This window comes from Lissotriton vulgaris, chromosome 5, assembly GCF_964263255.1.
Source record: "Lissotriton vulgaris chromosome 5, aLisVul1.2, whole genome shotgun sequence".
NCBI lineage: Eukaryota > Metazoa > Chordata > Amphibia > Caudata > Salamandridae > Lissotriton > Lissotriton vulgaris.
Window position 1 is genome coordinate 1585672308 of NC_141693.1, and position 27866 is coordinate 1585700173.

Consider the following 27866-nt stretch of genomic DNA (forward strand, 5'->3'; position numbering starts at 1 on the left):
CACTCAGCCTAACATCCTTCAGAGGTTGCTAAAATGAGTACCATCAAGTTGGGTAGCAATAACCGTCTGTTATTCAGTGCCAAGATACCCTTGGGTGGACATGCACTTTATAAATACAAATGCTATATGTTGACCTACAAGGGTTTACATCCAAAATCATAGTTCTGGAATAAACCTTCCTGATAAGCAACTCTGAAGCTTGTTAGGCAGCATAACAGGCCGGATCAGTGTCTTGGGCAAGGCTGGGCACCGACTGGTTTGCCTGTGGCGGGCCTTCGGCACACTGTGGTGCAGTATGCAAATAAGCTCTTTTTATCTCTGACCACCACACTACACAGTCCAACAACTAGAGCAAGACTTCTACTTCCCTCAGCTCTGCGAGGTGTCACCAATTGAAGGTTTGACTAACGCATATTAATCATAGTCCCCACATTAACGCACCGACACCTACATTAAATGACGCATTCCATTCTCTTTGATCTTGGCTCCTGCATTTGCTTGAGATATAGTGCGTGTGAAATGTTGTCAGCAACTATTTTATTTGCAAATATGGCAGTCAGCATTTAGCTGCTACCACCGGCATGAAATGCTGGGATCAAGGAGGTATTATGGTTGACAGGGTAACTGTTTACCAGGGAAGGAGGACTGGCTTATGATACGACTGGCAGGTTGTTACGATTTCCTCCAACTTCTGAGGCAGGTCCTGTCTCTGATAGGACATACCGCAGAGCTCACCAGGCCGCCTGCTCCCGGACATCTTATCTTCATGCATGTGCAGTCCTGGACATTTTAGGGATCTGCAGCGTTTTCCAGATCCTTATTATGGCAGTGTAGCATAGTTTGGATTCAGTTTGATTTTACAAAAAAATATATATAATAAACTTACTTACAGGGCTTCAGTTAGCTCTCTTCACCCTCTGGTCTATTTTTGCTTAAATGACAATATCCTTCCGCCCACAGCAGTATACATAATGGGTCACTGGGACAGCCCACTGCAGTCATTGGTTAGCTTCACTCCATTCTGCCCTTTCACAAGGAGTACATTGACACACCAATTAGTTCCTTTCAGTGCCAGGGATTATTGATTTTGTCAGTGCTCGAGGGTGATCCTGCAGCGCATGATATTTATTTCATTTTCTTTGCCTCACTTCCTATTAGCTTAAACCTGTTCAGGCGCCCGACAACATCTGCTCCAACTGCAAGTTTCAGTGCCACGCTGTCACCTGCCACACACGTTTTAAATAAAAAATGTTAACTGTCCATGTAAAGTGGCATCAGTTATGGCATTGGGCTCCAAAGCAGCCTCTGAGTGCATGTTTATGACTCGCGCCATCCCAGCAGTCCTTGCATCACCCCATCAAGTGAAGGTCCTACAGTTAGGCAGAGCGCTGAATCAAGGTCACGACCAAAGGCTTTCGATTATGCTTCTCTTTCTTTACTACAGAAATCAGAGCAGCCGATCAAAACATTTAAACATTAAAAACGTATTTTTCCATGAGTCCCTAGTCTAGTGATATTCAAGTACGGCACGGGGGCCGCATGCGTCCCGCCGGCCCTTTATGTGCGGCCCTCCGGTCAACAGCCGTACTGGGCTGCTGTTTACCCGACAGAGCACTAACATTAAAAATATGCTACATAAACAGGCAAGTGTTTGCTTGAATGTTAATTGCAGTTAGAGAGTCCTGAAGTTCTTAAATTTAGGAAAACTTCAATTTATAAAGACATCTTACAGCAAGCATGCAATAAAAATATGATAAAGTATCTCCAAGATTCAAAAGAGCATTTCATTAACATGCAGAAACTTTCACCTTAGGAAATCAGATTCTATCAGTGCATTGAAACGTTGTAGTTTTTTAAACTAGATAGTTTCCAAACATGAATTTAGAAACATTCATGCTTCCCTGCCAGCCTGGCAAGAATGCCAGTAGTGAACTAAGAAGCAGGTCAGTTGCAATAACAAATGAATAACATTACAGTTTTTTAAATTAATCACAGGAGGTTTTTGCAGAGCGCACATCCTGAAGTAATGTATTTTAATGGTCCTCAAATATGTGAAAATGAAGGGAAATAAAGCAACTGTCCAGGATCACATAATTTGGTCGAACAGAAAGCCAGGATTTTTACTGTGTTTTCTATTTTTAAGTTGTGCAATACATTTCAGCCAGTAGATGTACATGCTTCTCTTCCCCTCCCCCACCCTACCCCTCCCCCCACTGCCCCCTGCTGGTATCTGTGCGCCTCTCGGTCACGCCAGCGATAAAACACTTTGGACCTTGTGAAAATGTTCGCGAGTACCCATGCTCCAGTCTGACTTCCAACTACTCCACCAGATTCTCTACTGCAGGCAATGTTTGTTGAGCGGTTCATCTTGACACAAATTCAGGGTCAGGGTCACATTTAAATCACATTTAGGCCCAGGTACTCCAATAAAAGTGGCCCACATTCCCAAATCGTTACTATTATTTTTTGTAGTTTATATAGTGTGAACTCGGCCCATAGGCACAGGAGCAATTACCATGAGCACCAGCAAAAGATCAAATTCCTTTTTAGGTCACGCAGACCTGCGTTGCAGCACGCATGCGCTGCTCGCTCTGCGAGGCTCATTGTAATTGAGGCTATTTCAGAAGTTGAAGGTGAAGCCCTACCCATCATTCTTATTGACTGGCGTCATCGTTTATTCTAAACGCTGGCTTCCGATTCAAAATTAGGCTTCTTTGTTACTGCCTTGTCTCCTTTTTGGACAGACCATCCGGACTGGATCTTGTACTTGCGGAGTTATACAGTCTCCTTTAATTAATGGATAAGCACTTATTTTTCTTATTGGCGTAATGGCCACAGCTTGTTTCAGTCGCATTTGGCAAGGGCGTCCGCGTGTTTATTTTTGAATGGTACTTTCACTTAAAGTGAAAGCGCGATGCAAATATAAACAAGCGGCTGCCTTTGCGCAATGGCGAGAGCTTTTTTTTTCAAAGCGGAGCAGGTTCTGCTGTTCCTTGGGGTCTTGAAAGCTGCTTGTTATGTTATGTTATGTTACAGTGCATTTTTATAGCGCACGGCTACTCTAAAAGAGTGTCCCGGCGCTTTCCACAGGCAACTTACAGTGTCAAATCAACATAACAAATAAGACAGAACCCCAGAGAAAAAAAAAAAAGAGAGAAAGAAAAACCCACCTAAACAGAATGATTAAAAAGCCAAGTCTTCAAATTCTTCCTGAATTGAAGCAGGTTGGGAGTGCTGCGGAGTGCCAACGGAAGCGCATTCCACAGCTGGGAGGCCTTAAGGCTAAAAGAACGCCCCCCAATACGGGCCTTCCTCACGCGTGGGACCACCGCAGTGAACAGGGATTCTGAACGCAATGAACGAGCTGGGCGATAGAAAGCTAGTCTTTTCTTCAGGTATCCTGCGCCTGAGCCAAACAGAGCCTTGTGCACCAGCGTCAAGGATTTAAAGACAATCCGCTTCCGGATAGGAAGCCAATGGAGCGTCTGCAGCAACACCGAAGCCCGTGCTCGTCTATGCAGACCAAAGATTGCCCGGGCTGCCGAGTTCTGTGCCACCTGCAGACGCTGAACCAGATAATCCGGGAGGCCTAAGAAAAGGGCGTTAGCGTAATCTAGCCTGGATCCGATGAGCGCCTGCACCGTAATCCGTCTGTGCTCCGCAGACAGAAGGGGTAGAAACTTGCGGAGCATTCTGAGGATGCCGAAACAGGTGCCGGACAGGCCAAGGATGTGCGTTTTCAGAGAGAGTTTATTGTCAAGCTTAACACCCAAGTTCTTGGCAACCAAGGATGATTGTGCCGGAGGACACATGGCGGCCGGCCACCACTGCCGCCACTCGGGATCGGAGGCACAGCCGAAAAACAGAACCTCCGACTTGCTGGAGTTGGCCTTCAGACAGTTTTGCTGAAACCAGCTGAAGACCCTGTCCAGGCAGTCCCGGATTCTCTCCCCGTCAAATGTCTGATCTTTTTCACATGTGAAGAGGAGTTGTGTGTCATCGGCATAGGACACGATCTGGGCTCCGTAAGCCTCCACCTCGGCCGCCAGAGGGGACATAAAGATGTTAAATAATGTCGGGCTCAAGACCGAGCCCTGTGGAACCCCAACACCCAATGGCGACATCTCGGCGGAGCTCTGGGAAACCCAGACCGTCTGTCGGCGGCCCTCCAGGAAAGATGTAAACCATCTGAGCACCGTCCCCCTTAGGCCGATGTCATAGAGCCTGGCAAGCAGCGCCTTATGGGGAACGGTGTCGAAGGCCGCCGACAGGTCCAACATGACTAGCATGGCCTTGCCACCCCCATCCAAGGTCTCCCTGATGATCTCAGAGACCTCCACCAACGCTGTTTCCGTGCTGAAATTCGGACGGAAACCAGATTGGGATGGATGGAGCAGATTGTTAGCCTCCAGGAAGTTCGACAAGACGCCATGAACATGTTTTTCGGTGATCTTGGCCAAAGCCGGGAGAAGAGAAATTGGCCTGTAATTGGCCAGAGCCTCGGCATCAAGACCAGGCTTTTTCAGGAGGGGGATCACCATTGCCCTTTTCCAGGCGCATGGGACACTCCCCGCACTCAAGGAAGCATTGAGGATCGGGTTGACCAGGGGATTCACCACTGCCGCCATTCCAGCCAAGAATTTGGCGGGGCAGGGGTCCAGTGGGGAACCAGATTTAAGACTGGCCAACAAGGTCCGGGACATGTCGCTGGAGACAGGTGGAAAGTCCTCCAGGATAGCCATAGGCATGGCCGATGTCCCAGGTCCTACCCCGAGATCACAACAACCCTCCTCCGTGCTTTCCGAGAAGGAGGCCTGAATAGCCTTAATCTTGTCGGTAAAGAAAGTGGCAAGATCACGCGCCCACACATCAGGTAATACCGGCGGAGATGAATAGGACGTGGGAGACGTGAACTCCTTCACAATCGTGAAGATCTCCTTACAAGAGTTTGCCGATGCCTCGATCCTCCTGGCAAGGTATTCCCGCTTGGCACCAAGAACATCACGATGATAGGCCTTCACCGCCGCCCTATAAGCGAGTTTGGCCTCCCCATCATATTGATGGCGCCAGGCCCGCTCAGCGAGCTTACATTGGCTACGAGCCACATGTAGCGCCTCTGTAAACCAAGGCGCAGATTGCCGTTTCGCCGAGGACCGGGGGGTTACCTTGGGGGCAAGGTCATCTAATCTCTCAGTCAGCCATAGCTGCAGGGCCTCCGTGTCTCTTTCCGGATCCCCCGAGAGAGAGCAGGGATGTTCCGTGAGCGCCTGCTCAAGCATAGCAGGCGTCACACTATGCAACGCTCTTGAGGCCAATCTGGGTACCATGGGGGCGCAGGTGTCGAACCGCCCATTCTCTAACACATAGAACCCGATCAGCCTATGATCAGACCAGAGCACAGGCCATGTTTCAATGTCGACAATGGGGACAGAGGAAAACACTTGATCAAGGGTATGCTTCAGGAGTGCATTAGTTTCTTGGACAGGGACGTGAGCTAGCAGAGCACGCCGACTGCCGCCTCGCCATGATTAGATAAGTCAGTTTGAAATAACACATGGTTGGCGGGTTCAAGGGGTCACGTATATATTTTAGAATGACTGGCAGAGCACCTGCAAAGTAACTACAAAGTGCTTCACGCTGACAGCGCTTCCTCCCTTGAAATGCAGTACCTGTCTCTGGGCGGGAAAAGGAATCAGCTGCGGCAGCTTGAGGAAAGATTTCCTTGCAGCGGTTTTGTTAGATCATTCCCCGCGGGGACAATTGATTTCCTTTTCAAATTAAGCAGCGCTCTTTGCATTGAGGTGCTGGAGAGCTGACGAACCTGGCAAGTCTCATTGTTGGTCGTCATCGCAATACCCCTTGCCCATTTGCATTACCTAAATATTATCCATTCGGTTGCACGATCTTATGCTTTTTATAAACTGATGAGTGCGTTTCTCTAGGAAATCCTCAAGTGGGTAAGAAGGGTACATGTTTTGGATGAGATTTCAGTGTCCATTTTCCATTTGACATGAATTTTAGCGGTTTGTACTCTTGATATGGCAATACTGATGAAATACATGATATATCAAATTGCTGTAAGGGTTGGACCCGGCCAACTATTGGGTTTAAATCGGAGTTAAAAAAATACAAACATTCCAATACTCTCTCGTGCACTCATGTTTCTCAAAGCGTCTGTACGGAGCAGATTATTGCTTGTTTTGTTCCTCTCTTCACGTTTGCCACCTGATACGCCGGGGGGAAGCACCCACAGCATCGGAGTCAAAACATCGCTGTGCTATCGCACCGCGATTTTGACATCGCATCGTCGTTCACATCGCATGCACCGACGGCGCGATGTCATTAACATCGCATGCAACTACAACGCATGCGATGTTAGCGGTTTTTACAAACGTGGCAATGTTAATTATGGGCACAAATGTTTAGAAACATGACAAACGTGGAAATGTTTAGAAACATGACAAACGTGGAAATGGAAAATGTTTAAAAACATTAATATGGGCGGAATTTACATGACAAACGTGGAAATGGCAAAGCGTGGATGGGTGAACGGGTGGGTGATGGTGAATGTTGCTGAATGGATGGGTGATGGTGGATGAATGTATGGGTGGGTGGTTGCTAGGGGTTGGGTGGATGGGTGGGTTTATGGCTGGATGGATGCGCGCATGAAGGATGGATGAATGGATAGATAATGGTGGGTGAATGGATGGATGGAGGGGCGGGTGCTGGGGGATGGGTGGATGGATAGCATACTGCAAGCATGTATGGGTGAATGGATGGGTGATGGATGTTGCTGAATGGATGAGTGATGGTGGATGAATGTATGGATGGGTGGTTGCTAGGGGATCGGTGGATGGGTGGGTTTATGGCTGGATGGATGCGTGCATGAAGGATGGATGAATTGATAGATATGGCATACTGCAAGCATGGATGGGTGAACGGATAGGTGATGGTGGATGTTTCTGCATGGATGGGGGATGGTGGATGAATGCATTAATATGTTTGGAAATTGTGGCGGCAAATGTTGAAAAACATGACAAATTGGGAAATGTGTACAAAAATGTTAAATAAAAAACATGACAAATTGGGAAATGTGTACAAAAATGTTTCATAAATGAGAAACGTGGAAATGGAAAAGCATGGATGGGTGATGGTGGATGTTGCTGAATGGATGGGTGATGGTGGATGAATGCATTAATATGTGCGGAAATTGTGGCCGCAATGTTGAAAAACATGACAAAATGGGAAATGTAAACAAAAATGTTTAATAAAAAACATGACAAATTGGGAAATTTGTACAAAAATGTTTCATAAAGGAGGCACATTAGTATGGGCCGAAATAGTGAACTAAACGTTATTATGGGTGGAATTGAGTTACATTAATATGTGCGGAAATTATGGGCATTATGTTGAAAAACATGACAAATTGGGAAGTCCTGGATGGATACGTGCATGAAGGATGGATGAATGGATAGATATGGCCTACTGCAAGCATGGATGGGTGAACGGATGGGTGATGGTGGATGTTGCTGAATGTGCTAACAAGGTATTGCAAGATGACACATATATTGGCTGCAACACATGGTAAGGCCAGGGAGAATGTCTTGCAGAAATATCTGTACACCAATTTGTGGAGATTAGAGGATCTTTGCATACCAAACTGGTTTCTGAAACCTCCATGCATGATCCATGGGGAGAGATTTTTATTTCTGTCAAGAAATCAGATCCACAGTTGCGAGCTGCCACTATTACATGAGGAATATTTTCAATCACTCTTTTTTATTCAACTGCATGTGAATGCTGGGAATTGAAGGGCCTTATTGTTAGAAACAAAACTATAGGTCTCATAATACAGGATAGTCTGTTTAGAAAAAAAAACAGAAGTGAATAATACATTTTGCGATGAAGACATTGTACCAATTGCCATCCTTGATTTAGGTGTCTCCACTTGGCACTGAAGTAATTTTCCACCTTGCCCTAAGTATGGAGTACCGATGTAGAGTCCCAAGAGACTGTGATTGAGAATTTTGGTGTAAGTAGAATAGAAAGTATGGCACCATAGTATAGCATGTTTGTGCGGTAAACTATGGATAGGTATTCGTTTTTTTTTTTATTGTGTGCTGAAATTTAGTTTGATGTTAGGATATGTCGAAGAGCAGAATAATGTAGTACAGTAAAGTGTGGTACAATGTTTAGGTGTATGGTCGAAACTTCTGGAGCCATGTTTAGAGTGAAAGGGTTTCAATGTAGAGATGAACTGTGGTATCTAAGCAGACTTTATCATTCATTTGCTGAACCCTTTTTTTTTCTTCTCCATTTCTAACAGCTTGTAGAGTCACAGAAAGGAAAACAGAAAGAAAAGAACATGCACTGCATTGCATTCTTATTACACTCTTAAAGCAATAAAGCAGGTCTTAACGTTGAGCAGCTATAGTTCATAGTTATTCAAAGAAATAAAACAAAAAGGAAATAAAGAGGAAAAAGAAAAAATAGCTGAGAGTAGAAAGATTGTAGATTTTTTTTTTCCCCCGTTCTCTTCTCTCCCTCATATAGACGTTAGAAATTCTTTGGCTGCTGCCTCTGAAGTGAAGAAAATGGATCGTTCCTTGTATGCTACTTTCAGTTTGGCAGGATTTAAAAGAAATGCCTGGGCTCCTTTTGCTTGGAATAAGGCGATGAGCTGTCTAAGCTGCCACTGTAGTTGAACGGTAGCATGACAGTAATCCGGTCGCACGAAGAAGTCCACATCTTTAGCCTTACGCTTTTTATTAGGTCTTGCCAAATCGTAGAGAGCTTCTCTAGCTAAAAAGTTGTTTAGTAAAATCAAAATAGCTCGTGGTTTAGAGGCCGAATCTTGTCGTGTCTGAAACGGGAATCTGTGTGCCCCTTGAATTTCAGTCTCCCATTTCCATTAAGTTAACTCTGGGAAGGCAGCTGAGAATAGCTCTATCATAAACTGATGTGGATTTGAATCTTCCTTCCCTTCTGGCACACCTAAGACTCGGAGATTATTATGGCGTGATCTATTTTCTAAATCCACGAGTTTCCAATTAATCTCTTCTTTCAGACCCTCCATTGATTTTAATTGTGAGCTCTGCTGAACCATGGAATCTTCTATTTGTGATATTCTATTTTCTGTCTCAGTAACTCTGACGACCGTATCATTGGAAATTTTCATCACTTTTCTCAAGTTGTTTTGTAGTTTTCTCACAGCTCCCTGGGTTCGAAGATTTTCAGTTTTAGTTTCTTCTCTATAATGTAACATTACTCGATATAAAACTTCCAATGTTATTTCGGGTAATTCATTAGATGGATTGTTAGATTCTGGGGTAGTGGAGGTAGGAGGTGAGATAGACCTGTTAGGCCCCCGCAAGGTGGAGTTAGAGTTCTCCTCATCTTCTTCCTCCCCCCATTCAGGTCTGTTAGGGGACTCCTCTGGATCTGAATCTTCAGGATTACTAAGCTCCTCTTGTCCTAGATCAGAGTAGGATTTTTCATGCTCCCGCAATAAACCTGTATTCCGCGCCAAATCATCTGTACTGTCAGAATCTAGCACTTGTGAGAGGTCAGTCATAGAATAGAAATTGCCAGCTGAGTCTAAAGATTCTGTATCATCACCTCGGGTCTCAGCAGCTGCCAGTGTCTTTTGTATTGAATCACAACTTTGCGCATTGGTGGTTCCCTCCTTAACAGATCCTTCGGTGGTACTTAGCTGTTTATCTAAACTTTTTTGATTGAGATCTGGGTTAGCCATTTTTTTTCTAAACATGACTGGAATTTTCGGTATGGCTCCTAGCCTACAACTCCCAGAATTCATCAAGTTTGTATCTTCACCACTAATAATAGTAGGAGCTGCTATTAACGATTCAGAAGGAATAGGGTGTGGAGTAGTATGTAGTAGTCCCTCAGTCAGAGTCAAAGTGATAGGTATGGCTTCTAGGTTTGAATTCAAAGGGATGTTCGTACTCACAGTAGTATGAGAAGAGTCATTCACAGAGACTACCCCCGCAGGCTGGACCGTCTCCTGTGCAGCTGCGGTGTCAGCTCTCGTTTTCGGCTTTTGCTGCCGCTGTACTCCAGTTGGGTTCTTCGGTGCCATTGAAGCCGGTAAAGCAGGTGAGATCTCAGAAGTTTGAGAAACCGATACAATGTGTCCAAAATGTTTCTTTTGCGGTCACCAGGCGTGCTCTACCAGACGCGAGCGCCCCTTCCGGGATTGGTGTCGGCGTGTACCACAGAAAGCCGAATCAATTGCTTCCGCCGTATCCCTGGACGAGAGCGATGAGAATGATGAAAGCAAAGGAGTTGGGCGTAGCCACGCCGAGCGAAGAGTACGGGTGTAACTCTTCCAAAGATCTAAGCGCATACCCGAGCAGCTGTATGCACTCTCCGTCGCCGTGTATTTTCAACATAAACTCCAACCGCCGTGAGTAGCAAAAAATAAGCAACAATGAGGGAATAGTAATCTCCCACAAGTAGCAGCTCAGCTTTCCTTAAGTTTTTCTTTAGAAAATCAGCGTGCAACTCGGAGCCACACGAGAGCTCCAAATCAGCGTCTCCTCACTCGGACTCGCAGTCCGCCATCAAAAGGGTTCAGCAAATGAATGATAAAGTCTGCTTAGATATGGTTAGATATTTTCTCTTTCTCTTTTTCTTTTCTTCTTTTTCTCTTTTTTTCGTCTTCCATTTAATATATTGAATAATAGTTTGTGACATGCTGGATCTAAAATGACTATCAGAAAGGAACAATAGCTATGGAATAGAGCCATACGATGAGAACCACTTAGCACTCATCACATCAGCAATGCGAGGGACTATTAAGTCCCTCTGCCCTGATAGCTTTGGGGGGTGGGGGGGAGGGGTGGGCTCAGGGTGAGTCTGGGGAGGGTTGGGGGGAAAACGCAGTTGCAAGTAAAAATAGAAAGTCTTTTATTTTGCTATGTGTGACTATTTCTTTAGCTGTCGCTATTTCTTTAGCTTTCATTTCGTTTGTTAAGGTTTTTGGCAGGGTGAAATATTGGAGGTATTATCTGATTGTATATACTTATATGTTGCATTGTCTGGTACTTCATCTGCGAAGTGAGGGTGGAGAAAATGTCTTTAATTTGAATGGGAAAATTACGTATCTGTTCATGGAATATATGTGGTTTGAATAATAAAAAGAAGAGGGGGATTGCTGCACAAATTATACAGTCTATGAAACCTGACATATTGTGTATTCAGGAATCACATATAATGTGGAAGGAAAGACATTTATATAAAGATTTAGGTATGAAGTTAGCTGTATGCACATCTCAAGGTTCAACAACAAAAGGAGTTGCAATTTTATTTAGGAATGGTCTGGGTACTCTGATTTGGCATAAAGCAGATAAATATGGTAGATGGGCAATAATAGAGTTCAGAATTAACAACATAGTTTGGACTGTTTGTGCTGTCTATGCCTCAAATGTAGATGATCCATCTATCCTGGACCTTTTAAATTTGGAATTAGCTAACTGGTCTTCATCATTAAAACTATGTGGTGACTTTAATATCCATTTAGATTCTAATAGGGATATTTGTGACATCTCTTGTTATCAAGGGTCTAAAAAAAAGTCATTCAAGGCCTTACGTTCATTGGTTTTGGATCATGGCTTAGTTGACGTAGTCTATGAAAAAAAATTACCATTTCCTGGGTTCACATTTTTTTCCCATCCTCACAAAAAGTTTGTGCGTCTGGACTATTTTTTTATTAAAAAATCATTTATTTATGACACTAAATTCGATTTATTTCCACGCATAATTTCGGATCATAACCCAATACTGATTGAAATTAAAACTGATACATCAATTCTTCAACCGAAGCCCTGGACTTTTGATCGTAAATTACTGTTTGATTCGGAATACTTAGACTTGATGGCCGTATGGATAAAAGAATTTTTTGATATTAATAGAAGAACAGCCTCAACTCAAATTGTCTGGGATACGTTCAAATCAGGGATAAGGGGTGAATCGCTCTCTTATGTTATAAAAAAACAGAAAATTATTCGTGGAAAAAACGAAAAAGCATTTGAGAAAGTATTATTCTGGGAAAAGAAATTAATAACAGCAATCGCACAAAAACAACCACTGTCTGACATAGAATCGAGCCTAGCGATCCATAAAGCTATTTGTTATGAATCCTTTGCAAATAAGGCAGCACAACAGATGGCAACCTTTAAATCTCAGATATATGAGATAGGTGAAAATGCGGGGAAAATACTGGCAAAAGAATTAGACAAAAAGAAGCTTATAATACTATTAATATAATACAAGATGAAACAGGCCAATTATATAATAAACCGGAAGCAATTCTGGAAGTTTTTCGCCAATTTTACCTTAAACTTTATACACAAGAGAATGACTACTATTCGTCAGAAGCATGTATGAATTTTGCCATGGAAAATGTCTTGCCATCTCTCTCTTATGATCAAATTGCTGTTCTAGATTCCGCAATCACATGGGAAGAAATAGAAAATGCACTGAATTCATTAGCAATAGGCAAAGCAACTGGACCGGACCTTATTCCATTAGAATTTTATAAGATTTTCAGAAATTATATAAAACATGATATGCTCATTACTTTTTTGGAGGCTCAGAAAGGCATACCACCAGAATCTTGGGCCCTATCAGTAATCATGACTTTCTTAAAAAAAGATAAGGATCCAACTAATCCAGCTTCTTACAGGCCAATATCTTTAATCAATGCCGACAGAAAAATATATTCTAAAATATTAGCCACACGACTGTCAAAAATAATATCCTTAATAGTTTCTCGATGGCAACATGGATTCATTCCCAACAGAGATACAGCAGATCACATACAAAGGATTATAGCCATGATGGATTGGGCAGAAGCCTCTAATACACCAATAGGGATTACCCTTCTAGATGCAGAAAAAGCATTTGATAGGGTGGCATGGCCCTATCTCTGGGATTTGCTATCTATGAAAGGTTTTGGTCCAGGAATAATAAACGCACTTAAAGCACTATATAAAAACCCGGTATCAGCTGTAAAAATAGGATCTACTAAGTCTGCACTATTTCCTATCCAGCGAGGAACACGTCAGGGATGCCCATCTTCCCCTCTTCTTTTTGCCATATATATTGATATTTTTCTTAATCAATTGAATCGGGATGAGAATATATTACCGGTACAGCTAGGAGGTATCTCATACAGAGCCCTTGCCTATGCAGATGATTTGGTAGTGGTCACCAAAGATATTGAAAGAGCTTTTTTGAGGATCGAAGAACTAGCTGATGTATTTGGATCCTTTTCAGGATATAAATTAAATTTGTCCAAAACACAAATTCTCTTCATAGGTCCTAATCCACCGCCTATTAGAAATGTAGTCTCTGAAGCAGTTTATCTAGGAATTAGATTAACCACACCAATCTCGAAAATACCCAGCCTAAATTATACCCCGATCCTCAAGAAAGTTAACTCAACTTTGGAAAGAATAAATCATCTACATTTATCTCTCCATGGCAGAAATAATGTATTAAAGATGTTAATACTTCCGAAATTTATTTATCTATTCAGAACAATTCCTTTGGAATTTCGGCTAGGTTTTTTTCGAGAACTTGAAAAAAGTTCAGTAAGATTTTTGTGGGGTTATAGAGGCATCAGGAGAGCATACAAGAAGATGGTTATACCGAAAGATAGAGGGGGTTGGGCTGTACCACATTTTTTATTCTACTACCTAGCAGCTGTACTCCAATATATTTCCCCTCTGATTGTTGGTAATAAAATCCCCACTTCTTTAGCACATTACCCAACTATATATGAATTTGCATTAGGCACCGAAGCTAATCATCATCTTTTAAAAATAATAGAACCAAGCTACTATAAAAAAACAAAATTCAAGATTATAGTAGCAGCATACAAAGTATGGCGAATCATTAAAAAATTGTTTGGCATCAGAAAAGTTACAAGATACACCCCATTAAATTCAATTCATTGCTTTCCCCCCATATTTAGAGACCAGGTGATGAAGAAATGGAATACTAAAGGGATCTGCTATCTCTCTGATTTATATACAACTAACTCTGCTTCCTTACTTTCTTTTGGCCTCCTTCAGAAAAATTATAAAATCCCTCCTCAAGATTACTTTAAATATTCACAGATCCATAGCTTCTTACATTCATTTTCTAATGAAGAGAGACAAGATCTAAAGCCAATTTTGCTTATAGACAGCTTAGCTATTAATAGGAAAACAGGCTATTATTATAATGTGTTTATGACCTACCTCCCTGACGACTTTAATAATATGTGTGATAAATGGGAAGAGACATTAGGAATAAAGGATTTATTGTTAAAAGAATCAATTAAAATGGCTAATTCTATCTTATTTTCAGGGCGAACTCGAACTCAACATTATATGGTTTTGTGTGATCTCTATTATACACCCGCCAAGGTCTTGAAATGGGGGACTACTGTTGGAATAAACTGTAATCGGTGTAATATGAGAGGAGCTGACACAATACATATGTTTTACTCCTGTACAAAGCTTGCAAGTTTAATTTCTGATATTCAAAAATGTATTGAAAAAATTATATGTAAAACAATGATCATATCACCTGAACTAATACTATTTGGTGTATCGAAAGACTCTACTGATCTAGAACAATCCAACCTATTATTTATTATGATGTCTGAAATGCGTGCATGCATCACACAGGACTGGATAAGCCCGGAACCACCGTTGTTTTCAACATGGAGGGGTAGATTATTAGCTAGATACAAACTTGAACTGGCAATCTATGCAACAAAGGGAAGGAAAAGGAAGCAACTAGGCATAAAAATCTGGACTCCAATACAAAAATGGGTTGATGGGGAAAGGACCCAATAAGATCTTTTTATGTTTTTTCTTAGTTTTTTTTTTTACTCCTATTTTCATTGTATTTCATTTTTTTGAATGTTTTCTATAAAATGTATATATATATATATATATATCTTGAATATTTGAATAGTATGACATAATCTGTTTAACTTGCAACAAAAACTTCAATAAAAAAAAAAAGAGATGAACTGTGGTGCAAGGTGGAATTGGACAGAGAAAAAACAATGCATTAAAAAAATTACATTGTCCTTTGTTTAAACAAAATCAGAGCATTGGTGGTCTGCTGATCCACTCCAATTTGGAAGTTTGGGAACCAACCTATTCAGATCAGTTCACACAAATACCGGTTGCAAATTGCAAAATTTTTTTGCAACCAATGTTATAGTACATCTGGCCATATTTCCCTATGGATTTCAGGGTGAGAATTGATTGGCCTGGTCTAAGTAATACCAACTCAATCCGCATTTGATGGCAATCACCACATTGCTTTTTCAAAGGGTCGTTCACTCACTCCGCTGTACGACTATATCTGCTCATACAAGATGTCCAGGGCTGAGACTGATGGGCGAGAGTTCTGCCAAGCGGAACATTGGCTGAAATACAAATGTGAATAGGGTGGGGCGGTTACAATATGCTGCCACGGAAGAATACTCGTGTGGCAGTCGCCTGCTTTAGCGTTCCAGTACACAGAGCTGATTACGAGGTAGGCTTCCTTTGAGTGGACATATTCTTACTGCTCAGCAAGTGTGCTGTCAGGACTCACAGCTCAATGCAAATCACTGCAAGGTCTAACATCAAAGCTGCTTTCAGACTCAGGGTTTGACATAACTGGACAGGAACCGAAAGGAGACAAACCGAGCCGCTCTCAGGCATGTCTACGGAGGGAGGCGTTTTCTGAATGAATAAGAGGGTCTGGCTGATTTTACAGACTTCGAGATTAAACTGTTTAATAGAGTGGGATAGACTCGTAAATCTGCTTTATGTTTGTTGTAAATCTCTGCTTGCACCAAGATACATATTTAGCCTATTTATTTCTCGTTCTTTAAAAGGGCCCATGCAGTGCATATCATTACATCAACATGTAGCAATTATTTAGCAAACTCTGTAAATGAAACATACTACACAGAACATAGACAAATGGTTCTTAGACTACCCCGACCAAGTGTGCACTCTTTCTAGAAGTGGTCCCAGCCCACAACACCTCAACGGTTAAAAGAGAAACACATTTTGTTGTTTTATTGTTTTGTGTGTGTATATTCATGCTGGGCTGTGGTGTGTGGGCTCAAACATCGCGTTGTCATGTCGCACGATGTAAAGTCGCCGATGTGACACGCTAACCAATTAAATGCCCGCATTTGCATCGCAACAACGTGCGATGAGAAAATTGCCGATGTGACTGCCGTTGCGATGTTATTACCACGATGAAAACTCCTGCGCGGTCTTTGTTTCCGATGGATCGTCATACAATCCTACTCCGGGCATCAAACACATTAAGAAAGTGTGACCAGTGGTTGGAATTCGATGATTGAGTGCTAGAGTAAAAGTTGACTGCGAGCACAGCTTGCGCCAGATTTTTCCAAATAAGTATTTTCACTTTGAGAAAAATCTGATTCTTCAAAACTGCTAAAAATACTACATTTGATTAACAATATTAAATATCAATATGCAGTGTTTGGAAAAAAAATGTAGTTTCAGTAAATTAAATTGGGCGTGAATTTACAATGTAGTTATTCTGTTACCTGGGAGTTAGCTTCCAGCTATTTGTAAAGCGTAGCGTGCCGCCTTTTTGCTGAGTCAGCAGGCTTAAGCACTCAAACTGAGAAAGAACTATAAACAAACGTTTGCCTGCCCATCCCTCAGAGAGATATGGGGAAGTTCCTACTAAGATATGGATGCCCTTGGTGGAGGGCGTGGGCAGTGGATAAGCAAAGGAGCCTTCTGGCACTTTTGTGCATGAAGTGTTCAGCTGTGATGTAACGTGGAGACACCTCTGTATCTTTGAACGGTTTTGCTGACCTGATGCCATGCATTCTCCTAACAATAATGTATGTCTTTGCTGATCTTATGTCCTGAATTCTCATAACAATGTGTATTTAAGTTCTGTAGTCGCGTAACAATGAGCTTAACTGTGGCTATCGTTTCTCAATGATGCCATGTGAATAAAAGGCTACGCCCTTGGTTAAACCACAGTGATGGCTTTTGTCTCTCTCCTTGGGAGTTGTTGCAGTAAGGTGGTAGCAAGTTGCACTGGGAATTGGGGGATATCAGTGGTAAGTATCTCATTGACGCTATGCAGGACCTCCTTCCAAAAGCTTTGTCACTTAGGGAAGTTCCACAGGAGGTGACTAAGCGTACCTGTTAGTTCACTTCTCCTCAAGCACGCAGAGAAGCTTTTAGGGGCCCAGGAGTGTACTCAGGCTTGAGTATCATACCAATACAGGGTAGCGTTGGCCATTGCTCCAATATCAGCACTGCTTATTGCAGAAGGGCGGGTCCTATAGAAGACCTCTATCTATGGGACGTTCTATCTGTGTTCTTCCGAAGGTTATCATTAAGCCTCCAAGACCTCTAGTGGGAGGGCACATTGGGGACTTGCAGTGTTAGAACAATAGGTGTATGGCTTGATAGCGCAGACACTCCAATATCTATTTATATGCAATGTTTTTGCCAGTATCTGCAGTGTGCCTGGAAAATAATCTTGTTTCACTTAAGTATGATGTGAGGCTTAGTAGAACATATATTTCCTGCTAGTAAGATTTCAGGTGATGTCCAACAGATCTAGGTCCTTCATCCAGCTCAGTCCCGTTTTAGAGGAGGACCCTGTGACCCTATGAGGAGTCTGATTAAAGTAGTCTGATTAAAGTACAATACCTTTCTAACAACTTCAAGATTGTGATACATATGACATGTCTTGAAGGGCAAACTGTTCCCTCTTGTGTGTATCCTGACTGGACTACCTCCAGTTTGGACTGCTACTGGTAAATAAGTATTGCAGCTATACTGATAAACTGTTCGGAAGATAGACAATGTGCGTTTATGTGTTTTATATGCTCTGTATTGTGATATGTCATTGTAGGAGATGTGAAATAATAAGTTGGCTTATTTTGTTAAAGTGCCATATGTCTGATGATACACATCCGTAATTAAGAGATGGTTTTTTGCTTGTTATTGAAGTAAAATAAATGATTTTTGCATAGTGACATACAGTACCAGTGATTAGTTGATATTTTCACTGTGAGAGTCACAATGATTTGTGACAAGGCATCCATAAAGAACGTCTCCTGATTGTTGTTAGGGGCAAAGATAATGCTTAGTGTGAAAGTGTATCAGCATCTCTAGTCTTATAGCTAGCATGCATTCCTGTATTTCACCAAAAGCGGACAAGACCTTCCCCTTAAATATGTTTGTAAATTAGATGGCTATTCCACCCCTTTTATTACTGCCTAAATAGAGAAGTTGCAGATTGAACCAGCAGAACCTCAAGCGACCGCAGTCCTTCTTCACTAGGTAAATCCCCTGCAAGAGACAGACATCACAACCAGACACCCTATTTAATATCAAAATGTGTTTGGCTGGGCATTCCGCCCCCAGACGTTAAGCCTAAGGATCTTGACTTTCTTGTATGGCCACCATACCCGGGTCAGCCGATCACTGTGCATGTGAATAAGAATACTAACCTTCCACAACCAACCCAATAAACAAAATGCCCAGTTCAAGTGAATAGTGGCACAATATTGGCTAAATGTGTGACAGCTGAACAATGACATAGTCCGACTGAGTAGCCCAACAGTCCTAAAATGAGATGCAAAAACAGTAGTAACAAGCATTTGCAATGCAATAGGTCTCGCAGTTACGAGAGTTTCAGCTATTGGCATTGTAAAGAACAATGCCTTTTATTTATTATTTAAAACAAAAACAAAAATAAAAGGCATTATTATTTGCAATGTCAATAGCTCAAACTCGTGTAAATGCGAGACCTATTGCATTGCAAATGCTTGTTTCTTTAGGCTTGGCTTATGTTTTTGCCCGTTGTTTGTTGAATTGCTCCCATGCTGTTTATTGTTTGCCCCTGGCAGCTCTCCTTCCCATCCCACCACCGGCGCCTGTTAATTGTGAGCCTCCGGTCGCCCGCCCGGTGGTGTGAAGGGAATTTCTACTGGGACGTTTACTTATTGCCCCTGGTTACTCTCCTTCCTGTCCCACCACCCGCGTTGTTTATTGTGAGCCTCCGGCCCGGGGGTGTGAAGTTAAGAGCTCACTCCCGCCTCAGCAGCACACATCAGGCATTTGAGTCGTGCGGGGCATTCCAGCTTTGGCAGGGTACACCGGCGGGTTTGGGCGTGCTGAATTGATCTCCTGCCCCCGCGCTGCCCGTATATGCTAATACTCAGTCCCCTCAACTCCTTGTTTCCATTTTGGGCAAAACCTACATTCGACTTGCAGATAAAATTGCACTTTCGTTTACCAATGAAACTGAGGGCTCCTGTTGTAAACCCTTGCAGGTTCAAAGTGCCTGACTTGCATGCTGCATTTGAGATAAAGAGATTTACAACTGCACTGACAGAAAAACAAATGTGAAATCCGTTATTCGCCTTGGACGATGTTTTCACTTTAAAGCATCACACAGTGTCAAAGTGGCATTAAATCACCTTCAATTCTCAAAGTAGCAAACCATTAAAATATAAAACATGAGTGGAATTGTTTCAACTAAGTCATAGAAATGTGCAGATGTTTTCTATCAAACCCCCGCTCCATGCCGAAATACCAGATAACAGCCCTCTGTGCTTCTTTCCTCACACAAGCCCTCAGTGATGCTACCCCCAAATCCAAATCAGTAAATAAATAACATTTTGTATTATGAACATGCCTACAAAATGAAATGACTGCTGCATCATTGTGCCTTTTTAAACAAGGCAACTGACATGGCCTGCCAGACACACACAGTGTTTTCCTTGTGAGAGCGAGCAGGGGCACCATCTGTTTGCAAGATAATTACAAACAGATATCGCCAAAGCTCGCTCCAGCAAGGGTAACGCCAAACGTGCATGAGTTGCAATAGAAAGCAATGCAAAACGTGCACGTTTTTGGCCAAAAAGCGGATCGATTTCAAGAGGTCCCCTCCTATGCGGCGCATGCACGCTGCGTAGACGAGACCTAAAAAGTAGCTCAAATAGACCAGGAACACTATAGGAAGAATGTAAAAAAAGTTACAATGTCTTAGCATTTGCAAATGAAGATATACATTTCTTGTACTGGTGATCTTCATATGTGCATACATAGGCCCAGAGAGCAGAATTCAGATTCCACGTATGCATATCTACACGTTGTAACAGGCCACTCACATTGAAATACACAGACACACATGTTAATATGATGTATTATAAAAAAAATAAAAAATGCAGAAACACATTATATTAGAAGTATCTAAATACAGAGATACTTTACCTTTGGCTGTGATGGAGGTTTTTGAGAGGTTCAGATGCTTAAGTCCCTTTGGAAAATAAAGCAGCTGCTGGCTTAAACTGAACACTCCTATTAAACAACAAGAGAAATAATGATAAGTCAGATGGAAAAGTTGATGAGCATGGGATTGGTATTAGATTTGGGAAGCATGAAATGGAGTTAGCGGAAACGAGAGATGTAGATAAAGTGAACAGGCAAGGGGACAATACAATTCAGAGTGAGAAGAGGAGAAATAATAGAAACAGCAGATGGGATCAATAAGATATACACAAATTAGATATTTAATGAGTGCTAAAATGAATTACGAGCAAGGGCTATGAGGCAACAAGTCTTGCGGCACCGTCAACTAAGGCATCCACTCCAGAAATCAGTTTTATTGTCTCACGCCACATGTTGGAATCCCAGCGGGTCCAACCAGTCTTATATACGTCCGAGGTCAATAACATGAATGCCATTGACTTGGGTAACAATATTAGTAACAAGATGCCCCAGGGGGAGACTGGTGCTTCCCAAAAACATGCGATATGTAATGTTACAGATCCAGAGTGTAAAGAGGTAGAAATAAAGTGCAGCTTGGTAACATGAAAATCTGGAAATGAAGGAAAATGAGATAGACACATTCACAGGAATGTTGCCTCAATAGCTTACCTTTGTCCTCCAGCTGATTGTGCGACAGGTTGATTGAGTGGAGAGTTGTGTTGGGGTTCTCTCCAAAAACAGCGGCCAATTTCAGTGCAAAATCACTAGGAGAGAGGAAGGTTAAGATAAGGGGATTATTTATGACGAGGAGGATGCGAAGAAAGTCTGAAAGCAAGGGAAAGGGTGTGAATTCGAATAGTAAGGAAGGAAGCAGTGAGGAGGCAAAGGAGAGGAAGCATGGAAGAAATGAGAGTGTGACTGGAATGAAGAAATATAGAAGTTCTGAAAAATAAAAATGAAAGGGTGAACAAAGAACTGAGAAAGAAGAAGAAATGAAGGGGAAATATACCAGGGATGATAGCATGAAAAAAAGGTACAAGGGGGGAAAGGAGACATAGGATTGCTCTGTCACCTCCCAATTATGCAAATAAAACTATAAAACTGTTGCGAAATGTATTCTCAGCCAGGACACAGTATGGGAACAGACAGATCACTGAGACAAACACAGCGGATCAACCTGTCATGCTCCTGCGTGCTGCAAGGTAAAGTAAAGAACTGTCAGAGGAGGGCCTCATCTCGAGGGTGACAGATGTCCGGCGTCTGCCAGAAAATTGAATCTTGCAGTTCCACCACCTCATTTAGAAGTGGGGCAACTGCTGTGTTTCCAACTCAGTTGAGCTGATAGCCATTCAACACGTGATCTGCACGATACTAGAATCAGCTGCCCACTCTCTTTAGGGGAGGGGGGTGACCATCATGCATTACCCATGCTCTGGCCCGCCTGCGTAGCATAGAAGGAAACCCTATAATGGCTAAGAAATGCAGGGAGAAAACTGTTTGTGCATCAGGACTATTTTAGTTTTACCTAAACTTCTGCTTTGGGCGGTTTTGAATGATTGCATGTTGTGTGGTGACCAGTGATTCCTTATTTACAGGCATACAGACATGTTCCTTTGGGCAAAAATATGTCACCCTCATATAATTGTCTAGTTGCTACTTTCTGTGTTAATATGTAAAATACAGCTTGGGCTGGATAAACCTATGCCCAATCACAGTAAAAGATGAAGGATGCATAAATAAGTTACTGAGTGAACAATTTCAAGAGTCCCAAGGCTGACAGAGGTTACTGGGTTCAGACTGGTACTAGCAGAGAATTTTACAGCTGGGGTTTAACCTTACTAAAAGCAGAGAACTGAGCACCACATAACCCCCTTTATCACTTGAAGCTCAGGGTACTGAAGTCAAGCAGTCCAAGGTTTACTCAGGGATCAGCTCACACCAAACACTGCCCCTCCCAGCGATGCCAATGGCAGTATTAACACAACTACTAATCATCACAGTCCTACAAGTGTGAAAATTCAGTCTATCAAGGCCCCTAAGGTATAAGAATGGCTTGTGCGACAGCCAATAGTCATTTTAAATTTACCTTAAAATGACTATTGACTATCGCCCAAGCCTTTCTTGTAGCTTCCGGGGCCTGGAATAGACTGATTTGTCAACAACTGTTCTTGTGCTCATCTTTAAATTCAACAGACAGCACCACCATGTGGCAGACTGCTCCAAGCGCCGGTGTTCACAATTAAATGCTTGTGCCAAGCACCAGAAACCACCAGCTCAAATTAAGCAATGGCTGGTGTTGGCTTGGACTTTGAGGACTCAACAAACCAATTAATCAGGTCAATAACTCATTGTCCAGCCTGTGCTTGGTCTAAAAAATGAAAAAGTATGTTACTTGAATGACACACATTACGCAATTCTGAACATAATGGTTTCAGGAGAAACAAATTAAACAGGGCATTACTCCAACCATTTAACCGGGAAGTCAGCTTAGTCTACTCCAATGGGACAAATGAGTAAGATACTTCTTGTCCCACAATCTCCTAATTAGCCTCTGGGGATTCTGCTTTGGGAGAGCATGAGAGGTCAGAAAGTACTATTAGGGGACCACCTAGGTCGTGGAACTAATTCTTGCGGTTTTCTCCTCCCTGATAGAATGGACCTCTGTAGCCTGATTGCAGGTTTCCTTGAGTTGCACAGTACCTTTCACTGTCAATTTGATTGTGTAGACTCACAACTGAAAACATGCCTAGCAACCTCAATAAACTAATGTCCAGACAGTTACTTTTATGGAAAAGTTAATATTTATGTATGAAGACAAAGTGAAATACGGCACACAATTAATATAACACACATTGTCTTCACGACTTTCAGCATTCAGAAAAGACATTTGCGAGTTGTGAATGCCCTTTGTGAATACCGAAAGTCCTGAAGTTAGACTTTCATCTCACTTTACCTTTGTGAATCAGGCTCCAAGTGTTTGTGGTCAGAAGAACAGCTCGTCTAACTGTGCATTGTGATAAATTTGAACTCATTCTGTTCACGCCATCCACACTAAAGATGGTTGAAGGAATGTTCACCTTTGTCAATACGTTGCTGCTTAAATTGCATTCCTATTATCCTTGGGGGGGTGGATTTCCCTCAAAGCAGAGGTAACGCTAGTATTTTTATGAAAGTCTAATTCACAAATGTTGATCTAATGGTACCTAATGTAAATCCCGTCCTCTGACCAGCAGTGGGTGATTATTTGTAAAATAAATGGGAACATGTCTATTAAGTACGGAAATAAAATGGTATATACTACATTTGAACCTTAGAGTTATTATACCCTAGAGCAATTTATAGAGTAGATCTTATGCAAATTAAAGCATACCAGAAATGCTCCTTGTTTTATTCTTTCCCTCTCCCTTCTCTTTATCCGCCTCTCCTCTCCCGTCCTCCAACGGTTGTGCTCATAGAGCCTCTTTGATTTTCAAATTGTCCATTTGTTGGTTCCTAACAGCATTTAACAATGAGGTTTCACGTTTTGGTTCGTGTTTATTCACACTAATATATCTTGGTTATCCCTATGGACTCGATTCACAAAGGAAATGTAAGACAAAAGTCAAACTTTATGACTTTTGATATTCACAGAGGTCATTTACAAGCCGTATCTTTATGTCCGCAGTCAGGCTGGAATCTCTGGCTCAAGCCGTACTTTCCGGCTTGAGCCTGATCAAGTGTAATCAATGGGTCGGAACATAATTTTTACAAAAAGGAACATTAGGAACGTGAGATAAATGGTAAAAGTCATGAAAATCAGTTTAGGCAGGGAAAAGGGTCCCAGAAAAGTTTGCTCCTTTGCAGTCCACAATTTGAGCTCCCCTCAGGGTTGATTGTAGTGTTACACCAAACTTTGGTGTAACACTACAGTCAACACTAAGGGAAGTGCAAATTGTGGACACAATGTGCACAGGACCACCGTCTGGGCATACCCGTCCCACTTAGGGTGACATTCTAAAGTATACAAAAAGTGATGGATGAAATGCTTGAATTAATATCAGCCACTGGTGATTACACGGGCCACATCCCAATCCATCGTTATTGTAATGTAATGTATGTAATGTAAAGGACACTTTTATAGCGCTCCTATCACTCCAAGGAGTATCTTGGAGCTCACCCAACCCAGATGGAAGGGTTGGAGGGAAAAGAGATAGCTTACACTTTGCACTACACATTACACCAGCGCTCTGCAGGCAACATCAGTTAAAGAAAAGACCCAGGTTTTTAATGCTTTCCTGAATTGAGTTTTTTGGGACAATGATCGTAAAGAGGGCGGGAGCTTATTCCAGGCCTTGGCGCCCAGCGCAAAAAGGGATTTGCCACCTTTTGTTGCCAGCTTGAATCGAGGGATTATGAGCAGATTCTGACTGGCAGACCTCAAACAGCGTGTCGGGTGATATCTTCTGAACCCATTACACAGGTATTTTGGTCCTTGCTGTTGAAATGCCCTGAAGGTGATTATAAGAATCTTAAAGAGAATCCTTTTACCAATTGGTAGCCAATGGAGCGCATTGAGTGCTACTGAGGCTGAAGACCTACGGGGCCAACGTTTGCACACCATGCCACCATGCACACAATGCCACCTCAGTTTGGACCCAGCTATATGCAAATGAGTGCTCCAAAGGGAACAGTCGAGCCCTAACTGCCAAGCCAGTTCCTCCCCGAACTGGAACACGAGCAACCCAGGACCGGTTTTGCCTTTGTTATGGGCTCATCAGTCGAGCACAGCTTGGTTGGCGTGGGCGGCAACTAAGATGGCGGTCGCAACACTCTGAGGTCAGCGCCAGCCCTCATGTAAATCCGTCATTATCCACTCATTCCAAACCTGCGGTTGTTCCCTGGCCTTGGAAGCTTCCACTTTCAGGCCCGCGGACGGCATGTTGCAGCAGAGAAGCAAGTTTGAAGTAGAGTGATGCTTGTGGGCGGAACTGGGTGATGCAAGCCGCTGCTACTACGGCTGGCCCCATCAGACACCAGACGAAAGCGCTGGCCTGGATATCGATGGTGGAAGACCTTAGGGACCTGGAAGAGCCCCCCCTCCAACTTAAGCGCCAGAGGCGTGATCCCAGCGAGGCTAAACTTGACAACAATGGCAGCCCGCTCCTACCCATTGTTGACTGAGAGACTTTTTCTTCCCCTCACCAAACCTAATACCTGCTGCTAGGAATTGTGGGAGCAAGCAACAGATTAAGTGCTCCCCTCCCCAAAAGACACGGGAGACCTGTTGTCTGGTCCTAAAGCACGGGTGAGACGCAGAATGCAATATGGACCCCGAAGTGAGAGGGCCTGTGACACATACTCTGGTGGCGGCTGAGCCCTGAGGCAAGGACAGACAAGTGGGGCGAAGAGGCGCATGACCCTTGAGTGACTGGTCTAGTAAATACATAACCCTCCCCTGAAGGGGAATAGAAGTCAGTGGGCCGGATGAACCGCCTTGATGGTAGGACCCCTGTTGAGACTTCAGAACCTCTAGACTGGATGTTCAAACCCAGGAGACCAAAATAGAGGAGCTTAATCAGGACGTGTCCTTTCTGTGCCAGGACCTCTGCCACATGGTTGAGAGGGTCACAGAGGCTGAGGGAAGGTTGGCAACAGTGGAAGAAGAGACACAGGCCTCATAGGATGTGGCAACAGCCCTCCAGTAAAGAGTCAGGCTTCTGGAGGCCCATGCTGAAGACGTGAAGGCAAGTCTAGGAGGAATAATATACATATTGGGGAGTCCTGAAGAGCATGGAAGGGTCCTGGTCTACAAAATTCATAGCGGACTGTTTGTACTCCTGAATGTACCTCTTTTAGAACCGTATTAGGTGCCTTTCGAAGTACAGTCCTAATGATACGTAGGTAGACAGCAGCAGGCCTCTCTGGGGAACACAAAATAGTCACCTGGAACGTGAATGGGCTTAATGAGAAGATCAAGCAGGGGCGGTCTTAGCATATGCTAAGAGGTATCACCTAGCAGCACTCCTGCTCCAGGAGACTCATCTGATAAGCAAGAATTGTTCCGTCCTGGGATGACACGGTCTATCATGCAGGTTCAACAAGGAGTTCTAGGGGTGTGGAGATCCTACTAAAAAGAAGTTCCCCTTGATTGTACACGGGATACAGACTGACCCCCTGGGGAGATTTGTGACAATTAGCGGGACACTTGAGGGATAGCGCTGGATGCTGAGAAGTAAATATGCATCCCCCAAACTACCGGGCGAGATGCTGGAAGTGGTTGCGACGCATTTGACAGCGGCTACACCTAATTTCAAACTGCTAGGTGGCAACTTCAATGCTGTGATGGACCCAGGTCGAACACGACATCCGGTCCGGTGCACCACGCACCCTTGGCTGATGCGTTGGATCTGGTCGATGCATAGAGATGGCAGCACCACACTGATCAACAGTACATGTTCTACATGTCCCCACACAACACCTCCTCCCATTTGGACAACTTCTTGCTCCCCCCTCTAAGGTGAGCTGGGTCCCGCGAGCACAGGTCCTTCCCAGAGGTCTTTCAGACCATTCCCTGATACTTCTGACGATTGGATGGGGCAAAAGTAGAGAGATGGGTTTGAGGAGACTAAATGCCTGGTGGTTCTATAACAGAGAGTATGCAGAGGACACCTGGAAAATGATTACCAAATATTTTGAGATTAACAAGGGCACTGTCTCCTCCACAACTACTCTATGGGAGGCTTCAGTTTGACAAGGCATGGCCTTAGCTGTAGCAAAGGACATAAGGTGGAGGAGGGATTGAAGCTTGAGGGTGATATTGCTGAGCTAGAGCAGGCGGCTGCAATGTCCCCCTCTCCCGCGATGCACAGCGACCATGCGCAGGCCCACCTCACCTTGAGGCAAAAGCTCCTAGACTCAGCAAAACTGTACTGGCAACACTCGCTAGGGTTTGTCTATGAAACAGGAGATAAAGCTGCCAAATTACTGTACTGGTTGATGGTTTCCTAGCAACCCTATAGCTCAGTGACGGAGCTGAGGTCCACAGGGGGCGACACAGTGAGAGAGGCAGATCTCCTAGTAAGGGATTTGTGTCACATTTTCGGGCCCTTTATGCTTGCCGGGTGCCTCCTGCCCCCGAGCAGCATAGTCACATCATGCATGACCTGCCTGTATGTAAACTCAACGCTGAGAAGAGCTCCGAACTAAATCAGCCACTCACTGCGAGGAGATTCAATAAACAATATTATCCACGCCCTTGGATAAGATCCCCAGACCCAATGAGTTCCTATTGGAACTGTACAGACGGTACTCCTCCTTGCTGATTCTTCACCTCCTAGCACTATATGAGGACATATACTAGAGAGTTCCAGAGCCTACCATTACGGTGATCCTCAAACCTGGAACACCCCTGATGAATGCGGGTCCTTCAGGCCAATCTCCCTTATCATTCTTGAGATAAAACCGGTAGCCAAGATCCTGGCCAGACGCTTGTAAATGGTGCTCTGCTCTGTGGTCCACCCGGACCAGAATGGCTTTATGAAAGGAAAGGGCATCAGGCACTGCCTTCAGCAGTGGAATGTGGCC

The 27866-nt window shown here is 43.3% G+C and overlaps 1 protein-coding gene across 1 annotated transcript in view; it reads right to left on the reverse strand.

Annotated features, from left to right (window-relative positions):
- Positions 1-27866, reverse strand: part of CARMIL3 (capping protein regulator and myosin 1 linker 3) — a 1161278-nt gene that overhangs the window by 676812 nt on the left and 456600 nt on the right. Inside the window, exons 11-12 of the mRNA XM_086923677.1 lie at positions 20973-21067; positions 20307-20393 (exon numbers count right to left, since the gene is read on the reverse strand). Of these exons, the coding sequence (XP_086779803.1) occupies positions 20307-20393; positions 20973-21067 (182 nt within the window). The remainder of the gene's footprint in view (positions 1-20306; positions 20394-20972; positions 21068-27866) is intronic.